This window comes from Theropithecus gelada, chromosome 3 (assembly GCF_003255815.1).
Source record: "Theropithecus gelada isolate Dixy chromosome 3, Tgel_1.0, whole genome shotgun sequence".
NCBI classification, from domain to species: Eukaryota; Metazoa; Chordata; class Mammalia; order Primates; family Cercopithecidae; genus Theropithecus; species Theropithecus gelada.
Window position 1 is genome coordinate 31882275 of NC_037670.1, and position 21748 is coordinate 31904022.

General features: G+C 39.3%; 1 protein-coding gene across 1 annotated transcript; it reads left to right on the forward strand.

The window, feature by feature from the left end:
* The first annotated feature begins 8949 nt into the window (after nt 1–8949).
* On the forward strand, nt 8950–9411 carry LOC112620043 (keratin-associated protein 11-1). The gene has a single exon (XM_025378044.1). The coding sequence runs from the start codon at nt 8950–8952 to the stop codon at nt 9409–9411; it is 462 nt and encodes a 153-aa protein (XP_025233829.1).
* Nucleotides 9412–21748: the final 12337 nt, after the last annotated feature.

A 21748-nucleotide genomic window follows, 5' to 3' on the forward strand; every position in this document is an offset into this window, starting at 1 on the left:
CTTGTCTTCTGAATTACTACTCAAAATTCTGAGGATTACCATTACCCTTATATAATATATAATATAATTCTTCATACTGTAATTAGTCATTCCTTGTAGTTCTTCTTAGTTATTTTTTAGTTTTCTTTCTTGAGCTTAATATTTTTTTACATTAGATGTTTTTGTAGGAACCAAAAGTTACTGTGGAATTTACACTGTGTCTTTCTTGGGAAGGAAAGAAGAGTTGGTGGCTGTGTTGACATAAGTAGGGGAAAAAGGATATTGAAGTTAAGAAATGATGTGAAAGATGAGATTAGGTATCAGCCCCAGTTGATTAGTTTCCTGAAGGGTCGTTTCATCAGCCTTTAGTTCTTTTGCTTTTTAGCTAAAGCAATTGCTGGCTTCAGGTTCACTTCATAGTTCAGTATCAGTGATAACTGTGATCAGAAAAGCAAGGACTGAGTAATGCTTTACTATTGGTATAAGATGACTGACCCTTTTCTCGGGCTGTGACCTTCTTTACCTGTGGCTCAGCAGCATGCAGGGGAAGACACATTGTCTTAAAACACAAAAGATGTTTGCATCCAGTTTGGTCTTCACCCTAAATCATGGGAATTCAGTATCAGCAAGAGACATTCTGAGGAAACCACCTTAGAATATACGATGGATGCAGAAAATGGAAGGCTGAGTTGGGAACAATTCACTATTCTCAGCATTGCTACTGGTATTTTATTTTTCCATTGTTAATTTCATCTTCGTTGTCTTCAATCCACCACAAACTGCAAAACAATTTCATTTATGATATAAGACTGTGTCGTCTTCAAAAAGCTGATCCGTCAAGACTGGTGAAGTTCCCACAGTCTCCAGTAGAGTCCCCGAGAGCTTCCATGTGCCTGACTACTTCATCTGATGTGGAAAACCCTGAATACATATGTTCTCCACAGGCTCTGGAGCTGCCAAATGTTTAATTAAGAAATAGAGCCGGAATAAATGAAGACTCTGGAGTGGCTAGAGCTCCTTGAAAGCAGCTGGTCATTAGCCTGATTCACTGCATCAAGCATGTGGGCCTCAGGATGTTGAAGGCATCCACTAGTCTCTCTAATTCCTGCAAGAATCCCCATCCCAGTGCTCCTTGATGAAGAGCTGTCTCTCTACTCTGAACATTTCCAATGATAAAACATAACATTTCAATTTTTATGAACATCAGCTAAGCCCATCTCAGGGATTCCCAGTCCTGGTGTGCTGGCAATTTAGAGAATGATAGTAGCTTATTTTCATGGCCAAAACAGTATTTTCATCCTCATGTCCTCTTCCAGAACTTTCCCACTTCCCCATCAAGAAGTAGAGTCCATTTTACCTCCCCTTGGTATCTGGATGGGCTTTTGGGATGCCTTGCTATGTAGGGTATAGCAAAATTGATGTTCAATGACTTCCTAGGTCAGAAAAAGTGATATATTAATATATGTTCATATATATTAATATATATTCATATAATATTAATATAAGTGTACATTTATATATTAATATATATTTATCTCATATATAAATATATATCATATTTATATATTGATTATATAGATATTATATTAATATACATCATATATAAGTATATTGACACAATAATACATGTTAATTATATTAATAAATTATATATAAATATATTAAGATATACTTATATATTAATATATACTTATATATACTTATATACTTATATGATATATTAAGTATATATAAGTATATATAGTTATATGCTTATATGAGATATTAATACTTATATACCTATATACTTACATGATATATTAATATATGATATATATTAATATATGATATATATTAATATATACTTATATGATATATACTTATATAAGTATAATTAATATATATCATATAAGTATATATTAATATATAATATCATATAAGTACATGATGTATACTTATATACTTATGTAAGCATATATCAATGATATTAATAGGTACTTACATACTTATCATACAAGCATATATTGACATATTAATATATACTCTTTTGAGGTTCTTACTCTTGGAGCAAGCCTCAGTGTTGGAGAAATCCTGGTGACATAAAGAGGTCACACATAGGTATTCCCACAATGGCAAATGTCAGCTGCCACACATGTGAAGAAATGAACCTTCAATCGCAGGCTCCCTATCCATCTGGAGCAGAGAGGAACTGCCCTGCTGCACTTCCTGCAAATTCCCAAGCCACAGAATCCATGGGCATCATAAATGGTTGTTTTATGCTACTAAGTTTGGGGGTGATTTGTTACAAAGCAATTGATAAGCAGAAGAGGGAGCAGGGTACTTGGAGTGTGTGTGTGTGTGTGTGTGTGTGTGTGTGTGTGTGTGAATGTGTGTGAATGGGAATTGTTAAATGATCATATTCTCTAAAATGAAGTGAATTTTGAAAAATTAAAAAACAAAAATACTTAAAGTATTTATTAATTCAGTATCTATGAAAACATTGTATTAAATCATTTAAATATTTATTAAACACTGCTATGATTTTTATCTTGACAATTTTTGTCATTATTTTCATGTCAACTTCACCATTACAAATATTATTTTAGTTTAACTTTTATATTAACTTTTATTATGTTTATTTATAGTACCTCACTTCAATAAAACTTGCTTAAGCTTCATTTTATGTAATATCCTCAAAATCATGGCTTGAATAAACTACTCCTATTTTATTAATACATTTAAAAATAAATTCATGACTAATTAAAACTATAAAGGAGTTGTCCAATTACTACCTAAAATTTTCTCCCATTTCACAGTTGGTGCATGTCTTACTTTGTTGAAAAGCATCTTTTCACTTTGGGAAACAACAGTGACACGAAACTGACAATAGTATTTGCCAAACTTTTAGTGTTTTGGATGTCACTCTTAGGGACTGGCCTATGTTAAGGAACAAGCATAGTAGATCCACATTACAACGAATACATTTGAAAATCTACCAAGAATCTAGCCACATTTCAAGACTTTCATAGTTACTGATTTGACCATTGCAGAAATGGCTTTAAACACCCAAATGTCACTTGCTGGATGCTCAGCTTGTGTACAAGTTTTTTCTTGGGATTGCATGGACAGAGGCATGCATGTACCCTTAGGGGCCTAAGCTAGGAATTAGAAGGCCTGGTTATTATTTCTAATTCTTTCAAATAGCAAGTATTTGGAACCTGGGTGTCTCAACCCAAGTTTCTCATAAAGCAAAGCTTGAGACAGTTTTGGAGTTTTAATCCAGGGATTGCAGCACAAGGGTAGTGAAATGGAAGAGTAGGGAAAGCAACCACAAGAAAGTGTTATCAAGTCAGCCACCACTGCAGGCAGCTCGTGCATGATCCCATGGGACTTCCTGAAGTGAGTTTCATTACTGTGTTAGTCCGTTTTCATGCTGCTGATAAATACATACCTGAGACAGGGTAATTTATAAAGAAAAAAAGGTTTAATGGACTCACAGTTCCACATGGCTGTGGAGGCCTCACAATCATGGTGGAAGGCGAAAGGCACATCTCTCATGGCAGCAGACAAGAGAGAATGAGAACCAAGCAAAAGGGATCTCCCTTTATAAACCCATCAGATCTTGTGAGACTTATTCACTACCATGAGAACAGTATGGGGTAAGCCGCCTCCATGATTCAATTATCTCCTACTGGGTGCCTCCCACAATACATGGGAATTACAGGAGCTACAACTGAAGATGAGATTTGGGTGGAGACATGACAAAACCATATCAAGTATTATCTACCTGGAGGACAAAAGCGGGGCATTTTCATCCTTTGCTTTGCATTCTCTGTTACCTACACCTGACCCCACTTCTGGGTGGTACATATGTGAGTGCAGAGAAAGTTAACATGGACTTTCCTTGCCGTGGCATCAGAGAAGACCTAGCAGGAAGCAAGGAGCATGTGAGTTGCCTCAAAGTGAAGGAAGCACTTTGGGACTGCACCATCACCAAACTGGCTTAAGCATGTGCAAAGAGGCTACAGCAAGAAATGAAGTGAGACAGTTTCGAAGTAGTGCATGAGAATGTTTGATGTGCTTGGCAAAGATGCTCCCTGGTTTGGACTTGGTTTCTCATCAATCAGATACGAGAATTGTATGAGAGGAATTTAAAATCCAGCACTGGAAGTTTAATTACCAGCCTGAGATAGTGCTGGCCTAATGTTACACTCCTAATCCCCCAGACAGGCAGATCAGACCAAGAAGCACTATGTTGAAAGGGCATAAGCACAGGTCAATTAAGAGATGCTAAGAGAAGACCTATTTACTTTGCTTGTCTCCTACATAGATTCCAGTCTCCTTACCCCACAGAGTACCTAGTAGGCTCTGAACAATTCTGGATCAGGGAAGGATGATACATCTTGGGAGACTTGGTGCCTTCTCTCTTAGGCCCTGTACATGAACACTACTCATGTCTGGTTACAAATGGGTCTCCCTCTCTGTATTTGGAAGGCCAAGACTGGAGCCCATGACAACTACACATGGGCTTTGCCATATGGGAGTTCGTTGTGCTGAAAAATACTTGGGATTCTACTCACCTTTCTTGACAGCACCCTGATTTTGATCTCCAATGAAGACACACATGAAAAACCACATGAATCTGAGAACAGGCATCGAGAGAGAATGGTTCAATTTAGAATTTTTCAACCTTGACACTGTCCTCTGAGGGTTTATTTTTACACAAGTCATGCAGCTGGTGATTGCTATTTTCAGGTTCTAAAAGCAGCAACTATTTTGCTGGTCTTTGCTTGTTTCTTTCACCTTTTGCTTTCTGCCCTAGAGTTCCTTCCAGCCCAAATTATTCAACCCTTCTTATGATTGATGCTTTTTGAAAAGAGTTTGGAAAATGAATTTCAGTTCAGTTTTGTGGTGCAAATCACCCAGCCTCCAGGGGTTTATAATGTCTTGGTTAATAAAGATTCTGGAGATTCAACCCAGAGGTCCGTGTGAAGTTGGAAAGAAAGCAGAACAACTCAGCCAAGATGTATTTAATTTTTAAAACAACCATTAAGTTCCACACTTAAGCTTCTGAATTTCCTTTGTATATTTCTTCAGAGACAATGAATAGCTTCAATTTGAGAGGGTGATCATCCTGAAACAGTGCAGAATGACAGCATTTCATTTCATATATATCAATTTTTTCCACAAGTTCGCTATTCCTCCATTCAATGAGGCTAAGTGGTTTTCTCTGAACCGGCGTTGGTCAACATTATTATCAACTTTGTGATGAAAAATATCCTTGCATATCAAACCTCCAGCCTCCCTCTCATGCTTAGCTCATTTTACTCTCAAATGCTTGGCCTTGTAAGTGATTGCTATGATTCAGTTTTGAGTGAAAGAACTGCTCATTTCCAGTCTGTGATAATTATTGTATAAGGCTTAGATTGTTCTATACAAACGAGAGCAAATTATCCATCAGTGATGAAGATAATGGCTAGTAGTTCCTCGATCTCTCCTCATCGCTCCTATTACCCATCCCCTCACTTCACGCTCTGCAGGCATGAGAATAATAATCTTCACAAAACTTTTTGCTAAGTTTCAGGTTGTGCCTAACTACATAGTGATAGCAATTGGCCATGTAATTTTTTCTTACATTCCAAGGAAAGGAGGATTTATTAACTTCATTGAACAACATTGTCACATTAAAATTGTGTTGAGTTTCATCAAGCTTATGTGACTGTCAGTACATGTTTCTTTACTTTTGCAACTTACAGTGAATGCAGATAAAGAGTCAAAGTGCTTGCATGTGACAATAAAATGCATGACAGTATTAAGTAGCTTGCCTACCTCTGCGCTGCATGGTGTATTTTCAGAGCATAGCAGAGAAGTGTATCGATTTTTCACATTGGCAAGACCTTTATGAGAAATGTTACTCACAAACTCTGAAGTCATTTTAATATAAGACTTCAGAAATAATCTGCTTGTAGTCACAATGTAAGCTGGAGTTTCTTTTAATAATTAATCTAAGGGATCTACTCAACATTTTCCCTCTATTTAGCACCTGAAAAATGGCAGACTCTTTGGAAAATGGGTAAGACTGAAAAATCCATTCACTTGTCTGCTATGCTCTGAAAATTAGTTGTATGCACAGCTATTATACATAATTATGATTTCAAACTATAGCTTGAAGCTATTAATGTTTCTCCATTCTTTTTTGCTTTGTTTGTAGTGACCGTGTATCTTATTCTAAGGATTAAAAATTGTGAAATTGGATACAGAATGAACAAAACATATGAAGTAGTACAGCAGTGCTTGTGACTTACTATCTTATTTATTTCCATTGTTAATCAATTGATGAACCTGGAAGAGAAATGATTATATCCTTCATAATGTCATCAATGAAGTATTCATTGGTTGATTAAAAATAACAAATTCTTGTTCACACTTTAAGGAAGGCATCTCATCATGTTTAAATATCCTCAGTGTGAGTTGGTAGTTCAGAGACTCTATTTTAGTTAAATCTCAACTTAGTTAAATATAAACTGCATGACCTTGGCGAGCCACCCAACGTCCCTGAACTTTAGCTCCTGCATGTGACATGATACCTACTCCACAGAGTTGCTGTAAGAACTCAGTGAGATGAGTTGCACAAATTTTATTTATTTGTTTTTTTTTTGAGACGGAGTCTTGCTCTGTCACCCAGGCTGGACTGCGGTGGCACCATCTCTGCTCACTGTAAGCTCCGCCTCCTGGATTCACGCCATTGTCCTGCCTCAGCCTCCTGAGGAGCTGGGACTACAAGTGCCCGCCACCATGCCCGGCTAATTTTTTGTATTTTTAGTAGAGATGGTTTTCACCGTGTTAGTCAGGATGGTCTCGATCTCCTGACCTCATGATCCACCTGCCTCGGCCTCCCAAAGTGCTGAGATTACAAGCATGAGCCACTGTGCCCGGCCGAGTTGTACAAACCTTTAACTCAATGCCTGGAAGAGAGTCGTGTGCTTAAAAGACACTCATTTTCTTTTTTCCTGAAGCGATGGAAGAAATTTTCTAGGATCCTTTTATCTGTAATTTTCAGCTTTCAACGGGAAAGAGAAATCAAGACAAAGTAATAACTTATACAATTCTCTGTCATTCCAGGAATGTGGCAGTAGGCCCTGAAACGTTCTCCTTTGCAACTCTACTACTGACTTCAGATTTTGGGCATCCTCACAATGAAGTACTCTTCCACAGTAGCCTGTGAACCTATGGCTGGGAGAAGCCTGTAAACTAGTAATCCATTTTACAACAGGCAAGCCAGGCCCTAGGACCAAGGACTCAGGCCTTCAAACACCAACTGAGATACCCTCTGTGGTGGGAAGAGCGTAGCCACAACATTGTGGAAAGTAGTCATCTCATTAATTTCACCCCGTTCCTGGGAACACATGGTGAGTCACTGAGGGAGGGTCAGGACATTGAGGTCTGATATCTGGGAAGCATGCTATTGCTCACAGCACCCTCTTGTTTGGGTGTGTCGTTAGCTTCCAATTAGGGATTTCTGATGAGTCCTGACATAACGCTGTTTGCTTTGTGGATATTTAAAACGTAGCTTACCTGTAGCCCTCAAATATATGGAAATCCATTTTATCCCCTTGGGCTCCCCCATGTAAGCTAGTTTAAAAATGAGTCAGATCTTACAGCTGTTTTGGGACAGAAATACCACTGACCACTTGAAGCGATGTTGAAGTTGCTTATTTTTCCAGAGTCGAGGCAGTTTATTCATCCGTGTTCAGGTGGACCCAAACGAGCCATCATTCTGGTGTTTAAAATTCATTATATTGCAGTGAGATGAGATAAAATAGAATGATATCCTTGTAGCTTCCCCAAGCATAAAAAGAATAATTAAATATTATAGCACACTCTTCACACATCTCTTCATTACCAAACATTGGTTAAGTGCCTGCTTCCCCCAACTCTGCCTCCCCCTTATCCCTGATGGAGACAATGACCTTGAAGAGCCTTTAGTTTGTCCATAATTAAAATGCATTCTATCTGTAAGTATATGTGTGAAAATAAATATCTTGTGAACATACTAAACAAATTGGGAGAAAGATACTGTACCCTTTCAAATTAACATTATGATAATTTTAAAAATTAACTAAGCCTTTTCCACTGGCATATTAATGAGACCCGGGAGTCACTATTATCCGTTGTTATTAAATTAAACATTTTAGAAATAAAGTTCATCCAATTTATTTAGGAAGGGTCTTGGCTACAAATACAGCTGCACTTAATTAGCTTCCAATTTGCTTTGTTGTTCTATGTTGCTGGAACATAAAGGGTGGGTCCCAGTGCCCTCTAGCCTTCCCACGGGCATCTTGTTTGAGTCAGTTGATTAATTTTGAGAGCCAGCTCAGACTCTGGATACAAGTCTCTGTGTCCTTTGTTCCTGTCAGGTGTTGTCATTGTCATCTTGAAACATATTCAAGGAGGCATCTTCCCAATGAGGGAATCAGTCACTCCGTTAGGTGTGGTAGAGTGACTGATTAAGTTATGTTTAAAAGATATTAAGTCCAGTAACAAACGAAACAGGGCATGGGCTTGTAATTGGTCCTGGTTGGGAGGGAGAGAGTGTGTGATGGTAGGATGGTGGCATCTTTGGTGTTACTGTCAGGTCAACACTCATTGTAAGCAAGATGAATGAAGGACAACGTGTGGGCTGGGATGACCAATAGCTTTGAAGCTGCCAACCAGCCCTCTTAATCAGACTAAGTACAGTACAGAAGACTTGTGATTTAGTTACCAAACTACTAAACTTTCTTTATGAGGGTGAAGGCTTCTTAAGAGACAATTAATGTGTAGATTCACAGGATGTTCTAAGGCAAGCTGGTCTGAGCCAAAGAAGCCAGGGGGACTGGGGAGAGAGCCCCACCCACCAGCAAGGATATATAAAATCTCAGGAGTCTGAAGTGACATTCACAACTCAGGAGGTAACTTCAGCAAGCTACTTGCAGCCCTCTGTCTGACATCATGTCCTTCAACTGCTCCACAAGAAATTGCTCTTCCAGGCCCATTGGAGGACGCTGCACTGGTCCAGTGACCCAAGTTACCACGACTTCCACCACTGATGCTGACTGCCTGGGCGGCATCTATTTGCCCAGCTCCTTCCAAACTGGCTCTTGGCTCCTGGACCACTGTCAGGAGACCTGCTGCGGGCCCACTGCTTGCCAGCCAACCTGTTACCAGCGAACTTCATGTGTCTCCAACCCTTGCCAGGTGACCTGCTCTCGACAAACTACCTGTGTTTCCAACCCCTGCTCAACTACCTGCAGCCGACCGCTCACCTTTGTCTCTAGTGGATGTCAACCCCTGGGAGGTATCTCCAGTGTCTGCCAACCAGTGGGAGGAGTCTCTACTGTCTGCCAGCCAGCCTGTGGGGTCTCCAGGACGTACCAGCAGTCCTGTGTGTCCAGCTGCCGAAGAACCTGCTAAGTGTGTAGGAGCCAGTGAGCGAATCAAGACTCCACGACCTGCCAGCTGTTTCCAGGATCTTCCAGCATGCTGCTTGTCCCTGAATAGCTCTTCATAGCTGACCCTTCTTCTGACTGCCTGATTGCTGGCTACTAGCCATGCACACGCTGTCTTTGGGACTCTAAAACTTTTCTGGCCATCCCTAAGCTTGTTTTAAGGGTTGCTCACTGGTGCTGTGTATGCCTCTGGATATATCCAGAAGCTTTACCACCACGCCCCAGTCTCTGATGCTTTTGACATGTTTTCACCTTGCTGCTGTATCTCCTGGCCTCTGCTTTTGTGTCTCTCAAAAATGGAGCTTGTCTTACCATGTATTTCTCAATAAACCTGCATTAGTTGGCATTGCAAATGTATGTCTCAGCAGAGTTCTTTTTTAAAAATTTCAACTTTTAATTTAGATTCTGGGGGGTACATGTGCAGGTTTGCTACAGCGGTAGACTGTGTGATGCTGAGGTTTGGGGTACAATTGAACCCGTCTCTCAAGTATTGAACACAGTACCCAATAGGTAGTTTTCCAACCCTCTTCCCTCTTCCTCTCTCCCCGCTCTTGCAGTTGCAGCGTCTATCGTTTTTATCTTTATGTCCACGTGTACCTAGTGTTTAGTTCCTACTTATTGGTGAGAATAGGTGGTATTTGATTTTCTCAACAGAGCTCCTTGTTTGCAAGAGTCTTTGCTGATCAGGGTCAGAATTTTTTTTTTTTTTTTCCTGAGCCTAGAATATGGGCTTAATCATTATGCCCTGTGACCAAACAAAGGACTATCTTATATTTTACTTGTTCAGAGAGAGTCTTCAGCTGTGTGGTGAAGTAAGGGTTATGATATTTTTCTTTCCTTCTTTTTTCTTTTCTTCTGTTTTCTTTTCTTTTCTTTTTTTGAGACCGAGTCTTGCTCTGTCGCCCAGGCTGGAGTGCAGTGGCATGATCTTGGCTCACTGTAAACTCTGCCTCCTGGGTCCAAGCAATTCTCCTGCCTCAGCCTCCAGAGTAGGTGGGATTACAGATGTTCACCACTCTGCCTGGCTAATTTTTGTAGTTTTAGTAGAGACAGGGTTTCACCACATTGGCCAGGTTGGTTTGGAACTCCTGACCTCAGGTGATCTGCCGCCTCGGCCTCCCAAAGTGCTGGGATAACAGGCCAGGGCTATGAGATTTCTAGGAGTAAATTGTCTTCTATGCCTCCTTCAATTTCTAGGGACACATGGAATAACTTTCATGTAGGAAAAAGAAAAGTTACTCAGAAAACCAGGTATTTCAGAAAGGTGTGCCGGGAAGGGAGCAGCGGGATCACTGAGAGGTGCTGAGTCTTATTTAGTTAAAGGATCACAATAGTAACCTTTGGAAAAGATCCCTCCTTGATCAACTGGGATGGAAGGAGAAGGAGAAAGGAAGTCACTTTTCAGGCCCCGAAATTCATCACATCAAAAGAGTGGCTCTAGCTTTATACCCCCTTGCTCGTGGTGGTAGACTGGTAGAATCGCCCAATCGGGTATACCAGTTGATTGGTCGAGTCAGAGCCCTGAGAAAATTAAAGCTCTGAGTTTTAGTAAATCTGGGCAGGAGAGACTTAAAAAGAAGCTTAAAAACCTGTTGGCTTATATTACTACTTAGCCATACTTCTTGCTTGCTCTTCCCTGGAACTCGTGTACTAAATAAAACAAACCATCTGGATAGGTGGAGGTTGACACGCTAAGTCCTTTTGCCATTTTTTTTTTTTTTTTTTAAGAAAGTGAAGACTGGCTACCAACTGGTTTGCTTTTGCCCTTCTCATTTATTCTGTCCAGAAAAACATCTTGATTTTCTTTTCAGAGTTGCTTAAGGAGATACAAAAGCACATGATTTTTACACAAAATGGAGACATATGAAGTACACGTGCTGTCAACAATGGGTGTCTTTTTTCGAAACAGAAATGCTGGTGCCTCATGGAGAATTTGATCTCACTCTGTGTTGTCAGTGCAAAATGGATTTCTTATTTCTCTGATGGTTTTTCAGAGGCAAAATGTATAGATGATTTCCGTATAGATGCAATATTTTTAATTTTTCCAATTGATGACTATACTCTTAGTATTCCCCTAATAGGATCATGTTAGTATGTACAGCTCATGGTGATATTTCAACAAAGCAAGACATGGTTTTTAGTCTATATTAGTTTCATGCCCTCTCTTTTTAAAAGAAGAACTCTGGCTTTTGGAAATGCTCTGATTTATTTTAAAATAGAAATCACTAGGGGAACTCTACCTTGCCCTTTCAAAGCTGTTATTACATGATTCTCATTTGTTATTTATTTTAGTTACTTCACATATAATTTGGAAAATTCCCACTTTTTAAGAAGGTGACAGATTAATTTTTTTTTTAACTTTCAGCTTTCTAGATTTCAATAAAAAATATAAAGACAGAGGTACCTTCTTTATCTTTTTATTTAGATGGTTACTTGGCTCTAATAGATAACTTTTCTATATTAATAATATATAAGAACATAGCCTTTACGGTCAGATATGAACAAGCTTTTGCGTGGACTATTTATTGTGACAATGTGAACATTTAAGGCTGTGGTAGCTGTCTTGCAAAGCTATTTTCTTGCCTTCATTTCTGTTTGGGGAATCATCTTCTCTGCTATTAGAGCTATTCTATTTGTACTTGAACTTTGGAAGTTCTCTCCATTCTTCGCCTTATTACATAATAAATTGTAAAGTTTCAAAGTTTGCTTTTGAGAACAGTCTTTTAAAAGACAGGGCAGTGATGGTTTCTTTCTCTTCATTTACGGCCTAGAAATGCAATTTGTATCCAATATCTCACAGCTGCAGGGAAGGAGCATAACTTTTCCTGGTTCTGCCACTTGGGTGCAGGGTTTGTTGATATTTCTAAGCCTTAGTTAGCTCATCTGTGTGTGAACCGTAGATAATGGTAGCATCTCACACCTTTGTTTTCAGGAGTAAATTGAGGTAATATACATGTAACCCAACTGTCAGCTGAGCCATCCTGTCATTTAACATTGAAACAAAAATAGCTCTCTTATCTCCTTTTGCTGTTTGGTGGAAGTCTTGGCTGCTCCCAATATTTCCGAGGAATCTGAGAGTAGAGAGGTTGGGGAAAGATGTCTAACTTGTTTCTTATCTTCTTGGGCTCTGAGCTTCTACTTTAGAAGAATTGGTTCATTTCATGAATTTTCTTTCTATTTTATGGCCGGCTTCTGTTCAGACTGCCGTGATTCAGATATTTACACTTCCTTTCCATGATTTTCACTACGATCCACTTACACAAGGCATTTGTGTTTCTAACACTTATATAGAAAGTTTGAGGCCGGGCGTGGTGGCTCACGCCTGTAATCCCAGCACTTTGGGAGGCCCAGGCGGGCGGATCACGAGGTTAGGAAATCGAGACCTGGCTAACACGGTGAAACCCCGTCTCTACTAAAAATACAAAAGAATTAGCCAGGCGCGGTGGCAGGCGCCTGTAGTTCCAGCTAATCGGGAGACTGAGGCACGAAAATGGCATGAACCCGGGAAGTGGAGCTTGCAGTGAGCCCAGATCGTGCCACTGCACTCCAGCCTGGGCGACAGAGAGAGACTCCGTCTCAAAAAAAAAAAAAGAAAGAAAGTTTGAGGACACAGAGAACATTTATACTCTAGTGATGATAACAACTTAAATCTAATTTAAATTTTTTTATCATGATAAAATATGTATGTAGCATAAAAGTTGTCATTTTAAGTATTTTCAAGTGTATAATTCAGTGGCATTAAGTAAATTCACAATATCAGGTCACTATTTCCAGAAGTTTTTCTCCATCCCAGACTGTCTCTCGGCCATTGTCTTCGGGACATTATCTCAATGTCCCAGCTCAAAATCCAATTTCTCCCTCTTTTTCTCCCTTCTTTTCCTCCCTCCCTTCTTCCCTTCCTGCCACCTTCTCTCACCCTCTCCTTTCTCTATTTTCTCTCTTCGACTCCTTTCCTCCCTCTCTCCCTTCTAACTTTCTTTCAACAAACATTAGAATACCTCTCATGTTCCTGTTATCCCAGCACTTTTGGAGGCCAAGGCAGGTGGATCATGAAATCAGGAGATTGAGGTCATCTTGGACAACATGGTGAAATCCCGTCTCTACTACAAATACAAAAAAATTAGCCAGGCATGGTGGTGCATGCCTGTAGTCCCAGCTATTCGGGAGGGTGAGGCAGGAGAATCACTTGAACCTGGAGGTGGAGGTTGTAGTGAGCCAAGATTGTGCCACTGCACTCCAGCCTGGTGACAGAGCGAGACTCTGTCTCAAAAAAAAAAAAAAAAAAAAAAAAAGAATACCTCTAATGTTTCAGTTTCTATGCGAGGTGCTGGTTATGCAGTGGAAAACAAAACCATTACTATTCCTGCTCTCCTGAAACTCACAGTTGGGTTGTGAAGGACAAACTCACTGATTCTTCACGATTTTCTCCTATATATTTTGCTCCCCTTAGGGCTTCACATTTTACTTCCAAATGCCTTACTTTTCTCCAGTGTATATAAAGGCTTACCAAGATGCTACATCTTGCAAGTTCTCAGTGAAGGATGGACGGATATTCTATCCTTTTACTTATATGTTGCTTGCTTATAATGACACTATGATGAAAGCTGAAAGTATAACCTACCTTTGGAATATCTGACTTTAAATCTGAGGGGTCTAAAGCTTATAAGACTCAAAAGAAGGTATTGAGATTTGGTCAAATAGCAGGAATGAATACTTTACACATTGGGACACAGCCCAGAACAGTCCCTTTAAAGCTATCCATGTAGATAGATAAAGGTGGGCTCTGATCTTCGACTTCATCCTTGGTAAATACCTAGGCTTGGTCTTTTTAGATTTTTTGAAAACTCCTACCTGTGCTTAGGAGTTTGTAAATGGCTTCCTATTTGAAAGGCTTTGTGTTTGCTTTTATAAGTCTGAAAGCTTTACTTATTAGAATCTCTCACTTCAATCTCTTTTGTAAACTGTGCTTTCCTGTGTTTAACTGCCTGATGGGTATGTTCAGAGAGATGCCTGGAGTAATACTCAAAGAAATTGTCTTTTTTTTTTTTGAGATAGAGTCTTACTTTGTTGCCTAGGTTGGAGTGCAGAGGCATAATCTCGGCTCACTGCAACCTCCGCTTCCCGGGTTCAAGCAATTCTGCCCCCTCAGCCTCCCAAGTAGCTGGGATTACAGGCACTCCCTACCACGCCCAGCTAATTTTTTTTATGTGTATATTTTTAGTAGAGACGGGGTTTCATCACGTTGGCCAGGCTGGTCTCAAATTGACCTCAGGTGATCTGCCTGCCTTAGCCTCCCAAAGTGCTGGGATTACAGGCATGAGCCACTGTGCCTGGCTAATATTCAAAGAAATTTTCCAAACTCAAATTGTTATAATATCTATTATATTAATTAGACACGATTTGTATGAAACAATTATGATTGGGAACCAGTACCTATTAGCACAAGTGAAAAGCTATTATAAGCAAATATGATTGCTTTGTGTAAGTTGTTCTGTGCCCTATTATAAAAATAGATGATATAATAAGAATATGTAATAATTACATTAATGATAGTTGCTGGTTCCTGTGAGAAAGACAGATGATTACTCTTTTTTATTTTTATTTTTGGGACAGAGTCTTATTCTGTAACCCAGGCTGGAGTGCAGTGGTGCGATTATGGCTCACTGTAGCCTCAACCTCCCAGGCTAAAGCGACCCTCCCAGACAGGTGATTACTCTTGATCCAGAACTCGATGTGGTCTAGGGTAGAATTTGTTTAGTGATGTATGGATTTCTTAGCTGTATACTTACCTCCAAAGCAAGTTATTAAAATTTCTTCATGAAAAAGACTATAGTTTTGGGTCTGAAACTCTAGCCCCTAAACCACCTTTCTCTTTCTTGAAAACATTTTTTAAATGACTATGGAAATATTCTTAGGAACACATCAATTGCAATGGCAGAGAAAACTTTCACAAAAATGAAATATTCTTTTGCTAAAAACTCTCATCATACTAATTTTTGCCTCTTGGCTAATGGTGCTGCCATCTTCCATGTCATGTAGAATTGAAATCTTGTTATTAGTTTTTCTCCTCTTTTCCTGTAACTTGACATATTTAATTAAATACCAAGAGGTATTGTTTCTTCTTAGTAACCGTAACAATTCTTTTGGTGATTTTCTTAGCGTTTCCTCTGCCTCTACCTATGGTGGGCAGCCATTGCCTTATACTGGAGTCCATCATAAGCCCCTAACTGATCCTAGTGTTTCTCTTGTCTGCCTCGTCCTCTCTGCATAACCCTAGCAGAACTATCTGGATTAGTTTGCTGGGACTGCCATAACAGAGTACTACAAACTGGGTGGCTTAAACAACTAATTCAATAGTCTGTTCATCGAGATCGAGACCATCCTGGCGAACACCGTGAAACCCCGTCTCTACTAAAAAATACAAAAAACTAGCCGGGCGAGGTGGCGGGTGCCTGTAGTCCCAGCTACTCGGGAGGCTGAGGCAGGAGAATGGCGTGAACCCGGGAGGCAGAGCTTGCAGTGAGCTGAGATCCGGCCACTGCACTCCAGCCCGGGCTACAGAGCGAGACTCCGTCTCAAAAAAAAAAAAAAAAAAAAAAAAAAAAGAAAGTGAAGTGAATTTACCCCCAAAATTTACTCCATGAACAAAAGTTATAGTTATAAATCCTGGGATTAAGGGTTGCATTCCTTTTCAAATTGATTTGATTAAGCAGAGGAAATAATTTAATCTTTTCATTAGCTCTTGCCAAGATAATAATTCATTGACTCTTCCCTTATCTCTGTACATGATTCTGGAATGAGCTTGAAAAATGTTTCTCTTTCAAGAAAAACCTGCAAAGGATCTGCAAAGCATATGTAGTGTTCTTGTAGAAATCAGAAACTTTAGAAGAGGGAAAACATTCTTTTAGAAAAGTCACAGGACTTGGAATGGGTGGGCTGGTATTGAATTCAGTTCTAGCATATTGACAGTAAGTTAAGTTGTTTGATCTCTCAGTCACTGTCTCCGCCTGTGTAAATGAGGATAGTAATGCTAACTTCAAGTATTAGCTAAGGTTGAGGCTCATTGTTATAAAAGATAGACTGTGTAAATGTCCAAGATGAAAGGAACATGCACTTTGGATTCTAAGCATTGCTACCACGAGAGAGAGAGAGAGAGAGAGGGAGTTTATGCACTGCGCCATTACTTCTCTTCCTACGAACTTAATTCATGAGAAATAGTCATAAGTGTGCATAATTAATTATATTGAGATAGTTTATTGTATGCTTCTTATTATATCAAAAATTAGAAAGCACATAAATATCTTGCCAGTAGTAGAGTGGTTAAATAAATCATGGGAATGTCTATACAAATGTAGCCGTTGAAACAATACTAAGGATCTGGAAATATTCTTGTTTTTAAAGGAAACATGCAATTAAATAAGACAATATACTTGTAATTTTGTAAATGTAAGACAATTTTGTAAATGTACATATATAATAAGATGAATACACAAAGTTGTTAACAACAACAACAGAAGGATAAACTGTGTAGTCCTCGTGGCTTCACCCAAGGGGAGTTTATTTCCTGCTCATTTCAAGCCTCGAATGGCTATTCCGGTTAGCGGGTAGCTCTTCTTCAATATGACTTGAGGACATAGGCACTTTCTGTCTCGTGCCTCTTGTAGCTTCAACTCATGGCTTCCAGTGTGGCTGCAGAAGGTCAAAGAGCAGGGGGACCACACATAGGAAATTTCTGTGAGCTGCCTTGGAAGTGACCCCTACGGCTTCTGCTCACATTTCACTGGTAAGTTTCCGTTCATGTGGCTACTCTTGAAAGGAGTCTGGTTCATATGGTCTTGATGTGGGCAAAGGAAGAAGAGAAAATGGGTTTGGTGAAGAGCTAGTTTGTGTCCGCCATCCCTGATAATGTGACTGTGAGAATGAAAGAGTGTGAAATTAAAGTGTGACTCACAGTAGGCACTCTAAAAGTGTTGGCTGAATCTGAACTAGAATTCTATTTTCATCTGCCCACCAAAGGAGCCCTGTTTTAGGAAACAAGAATTCACAGGAAGGGATTCATCTGGGCACTAATCTAATAAATTCAGGGATTGTGTACAGCAGTTAAGGATCCATCTGTCTAGGAGGCATTATTTTTTAAATCCCAGGGAACATACTTCCAGTCTAAAATTGAGACTTTAGCAATTAGTGCTTATTTAAAAGGAGCGAATTCTGGTAATGTCTGTAATAATAATTTAGATATTTCTCACTTGAAATAAAATAGGAATTGACCAGAAAATAACTCCATAAGTGAAACTAAGGCACATAATTTTTCTATTTCTTTTTATTGTGCATAAACCGCATAATATCATCTTACATTATCTAGGTCTGTCCCTTATTTTCATAGCGTAACAATAGTTTTTGTAAGATATTATTGCCGGAAGACACCTTAGAACTAATTTAATACAACTCCCTCATTTAATGAACAAGGAAATAGGGAGGGAGTGATTTTGTTGTCCAATAAAAAATGACAGGCTGGGCGTGGTGGCTCATTTCTATAATCCCAGCACTTTGGGAGGCCGAGGGGGGCAGATCATGAGGTCAGGAGTTTGAGATCAGCCTGGCCAATATGGTGATACACTGTCTCTCCTAAAAATACAAAAATTAGCTGGGCGTGGTGGTGGGCGCCTGTACGTCCAGCTACTCCGGAGGCTAAGGCAGGAAAATCGCTTGAACACAGGAGGCGGAGGTTGCAGTGAGTTGAGATCATGCCACTGCACTCCAGCTGGGCAACAGAGCAAGACGCTATCTCAAAAAAAAAAAAAAAAAAAAAAAAAGAAGACAGTAATAGAACCATAAGTGACTTCTGATTGAGGGATTTTTACTATAAATGTGAAGGCAACACTGTTCAGATTTTGTGGCTGAATAGTGTTGCCTTCATATTTAGAGTAAAATATTCACATTTTCTAATGAGTTACTAGGTAAGCAGATTTTCCAGGGGTGCTCTATTTCCTGTTAGATTCTATACTCTTTGACAAGGGCCTCCTCTATACCTGTTTCATTTAGCAAAACAATTATTTTTTATTTTTCTGAAATTCAAACGTTACTCAGAGTCTTATATCTGTTGCTAAGATATAAACGACAGATAAAAGATATCCTGCTCATAAACGCAAATCAAAACCATAATGAGATACCATCTTATGCCAGTTAGAATGGCGATCATTAAAAAGTCAGAAAACAACAGATGCTGGAGAGGATGTGGAGAAATAGGAACGCTTTTACACTGTTGGTGGGACTGTAACCTAGTTCAACCATTGTGGAAGACAGTGTGGCGATTCCTCAAGGATCTAGAAATAGAAATACCATTTGACCCAGTGATCCCATTACTAGGTATATACACAAAGGATTATAAGTCATGCTACTATAAAGACACGTGCACACTTATGTTTATTGCGGCACTATTCACAATAGCAAAGACTTGGAACCAACACAAATGTCCATCAGTGATAGACTGGATAAAGAAAATGTGGCACATATACACCATGGAATACTATGCAGCCATAAAGAAAGGATGAGTTCATGTCCTTTGCAGGGATGTGGATGAAGCTGGAAACCATCATTCTGAGCAAACTATCACAGGGACAGAAAACCAAACACTGCATGTTCTCACTCATAGGTGGGAATTGAATAATGAGAACACATGGACACAGGGTGGGGAACATCACACATGGGGACCTGTCAGGGGGTGAGGGGCTGGGGGAGGGATGGCATTAGGAGAAATACCTAATGTAAATGACAAGTTGATGGGTGCAGCAAATCAACATGGCACATGTATACCTAGGTAACAAACCTGCACGTTGTGCACATGTACCCTAGAACTTAAAGTATAATAAAAACAATTAACTACCATAAAAAAGAAGATATCCTGCTCATAACACATATCACATATCCTGCACATAAATCTATGCAGGAAACTTATTCTATGTTGTACTTAAGGGAACTGTTTTTACTCTGGAAGGCTCGGCTGGCTCTCTAACCACAAAGGCCTGGCCCACTCCTCCTGATGTCTGTCCTGTTCTGTTTGATGTGACCTCCACAATCCTTGGGGGCTTACAATGGCAGAGGAAGGCTGAGCTGGCATAGCAATGAGTACCTGCAAATTGGTAGGCGGTGCTAGTTGACGAGTCCGCCATCTCCTGTCTCAGGATCCTATTGCTTGTTTTCTTTATCACCTCAGGACATCTTCACAAGATCTCACCATCCCTCTGCCATGTCAAATTCTCACTGTTACTGGCTTTGGTCTTGTTGAATTTTTTTTTTTTTTTTTTTTAGTATAGTCATATCCCATTTAGGACAAGTATTTGGGATATACTCATACTAAAACATTTTTGTTATTTGAACCTCACATGTAACTGGGATCCTGTATTTTATTTGTAAATTTCTGCAAACATCTTTTTTGATGTAATATTAACAGTGGCACAGAAAAAAGTGTTCAGTAGGGCAGATGTTTGAGAAATTCAGATCCAGTTAATTTAACATGATTTGTTTCCTTTGTCATCTCAGATATTTAATATTGTTACCACATACTATGAATCTCTGGCTGGACATACTATTCAATGTGTGTGTGTGTGTGTGTGTGTATATGTATGTGTATATATACACAATATATGTATATATGTATACTATATATACGTGTATACATACTTATATACATATATGTATATATGTATATACACACATATATAATATATATACACATACACACACACATATACACACACACACACACACACACACATTAGAACTACAGAACCCATGTATCTGGAGTTTCTAGTGAGACTATTGTTCTGTGAAAGGCATTTTGGAAAAGACTGGGGAAGAGGAGTGCCAGGTGCCTCAGAGAAACTGGCCCGTGAGATGGATTCCACTCTTTTTCTAATGTGAGATATGGGTGAGAAGACCAAGACACATGAATTTTAAGAAGGAAGGTGGAAATATCCATGTGACTTGTGCAATAGCCAGTGTAGCATAATCCTGAAGGATCATAACGTTATTTTATCGTCTACATTCTGTGATATGAAGGGTCAGACAGGCTGGCTGATCAAATTCTGCTCTGATTCAAAGTTAAGGCTGCCAAGCTCTCCAGTGTTCCATATGTGCTGCTAAATTAACATGTCGAGGTCATGTTTTATTGTGAGTGGTTCTCAATGAAATTCTTTGAGGTTGCCCGTATCTCTGATGCAACTGTAATTGAAAATGCAAAATACATTTATGAGCAAGTACAGCTGACTGAGTTGTGTAATGTGCTGATGGGAGACGCTGTCCTTTCAAAGCGAGATGCGACATTCTAATGCCAAATAAACCAATTGCAAAACACCAAAAACCTTTGGCGTTTTAGAATATTTTTCTAATTCTTTTTTTTCCAGAGAACTCATTTCTGAGCAGAATCTATCAAGTGAATGATTTTTCAAAGCTGCTGACTGGTCTCTTCAGGGTCATAGGGAAAATTGATGGTTTATGATTAGATTCTCCTCCTACTCCTTTCCTTTTGTTATTTCTTATTTGATGGCTTTATTTTCTCATTTCATTTTCTAAATTTGCATATCTCCCAGAGAAGAAATGCATAAGATGACCTCAGGAGGCATATTGAAAAGGGAGTTTTCAGTAACTCTGAGATGTCATTTACACATTTAAAATGACAGAGTACTAGAATAACTTTACGGTTTAAATCAATTGTTCAGCTAATTATTCATTCATCTGGTGAATATTTACTGAATATCTGATAGTAATTGGACAATGTCTCTTTGAAGTTTCTAATATAGTAAGGAAGCAGATATGTAAGTAACCAGTTAACATGAAATAAGTACCACAATAAATAAGCATATGTATAAGCATATGTAAAGTGCTGTGGATCTATAAAGTGAGGAGAATCGATTTTTCTCTGGGGTGGAGACTTATGGGAAGATTTCCTAAAGAAAATAATTTGAACTGGGTCTTAAAGAATAGATGAGATCACGAGGCCCACAAGGTAAAGGCAGGAGAAGTGATGTCGGATGGGGCAGAATGAGGGGAAAAAAAGTAGCTTCTCATAGGTGAAACAGCAAGCCCCAAACTGTGGGTACATGAAAGCTGACACTGAGTTTTGGTGTGGCCCCAACAATGCTTATTGTTTTTGGAGTCAGTGTGGCTCCACAATAACATTACTGTGGGTAAATACACATACACACACACACACACACACCACACACACACACATACAGGGTCTCCCTCTGTCACTTACGCTGCAAAAGTGCAGTGGCATGATCACAGCTCACCGCAGCCTCAAA

What these genes read in the sequence shown, in the direction of transcription:
- LOC112620043 (XM_025378044.1), top strand. Translation starts at nt 8,950, where the DNA reads ATGTCCTTCAACTGCTCCACAAGAAATTGCTCTTCCAGGCCCATTGGA.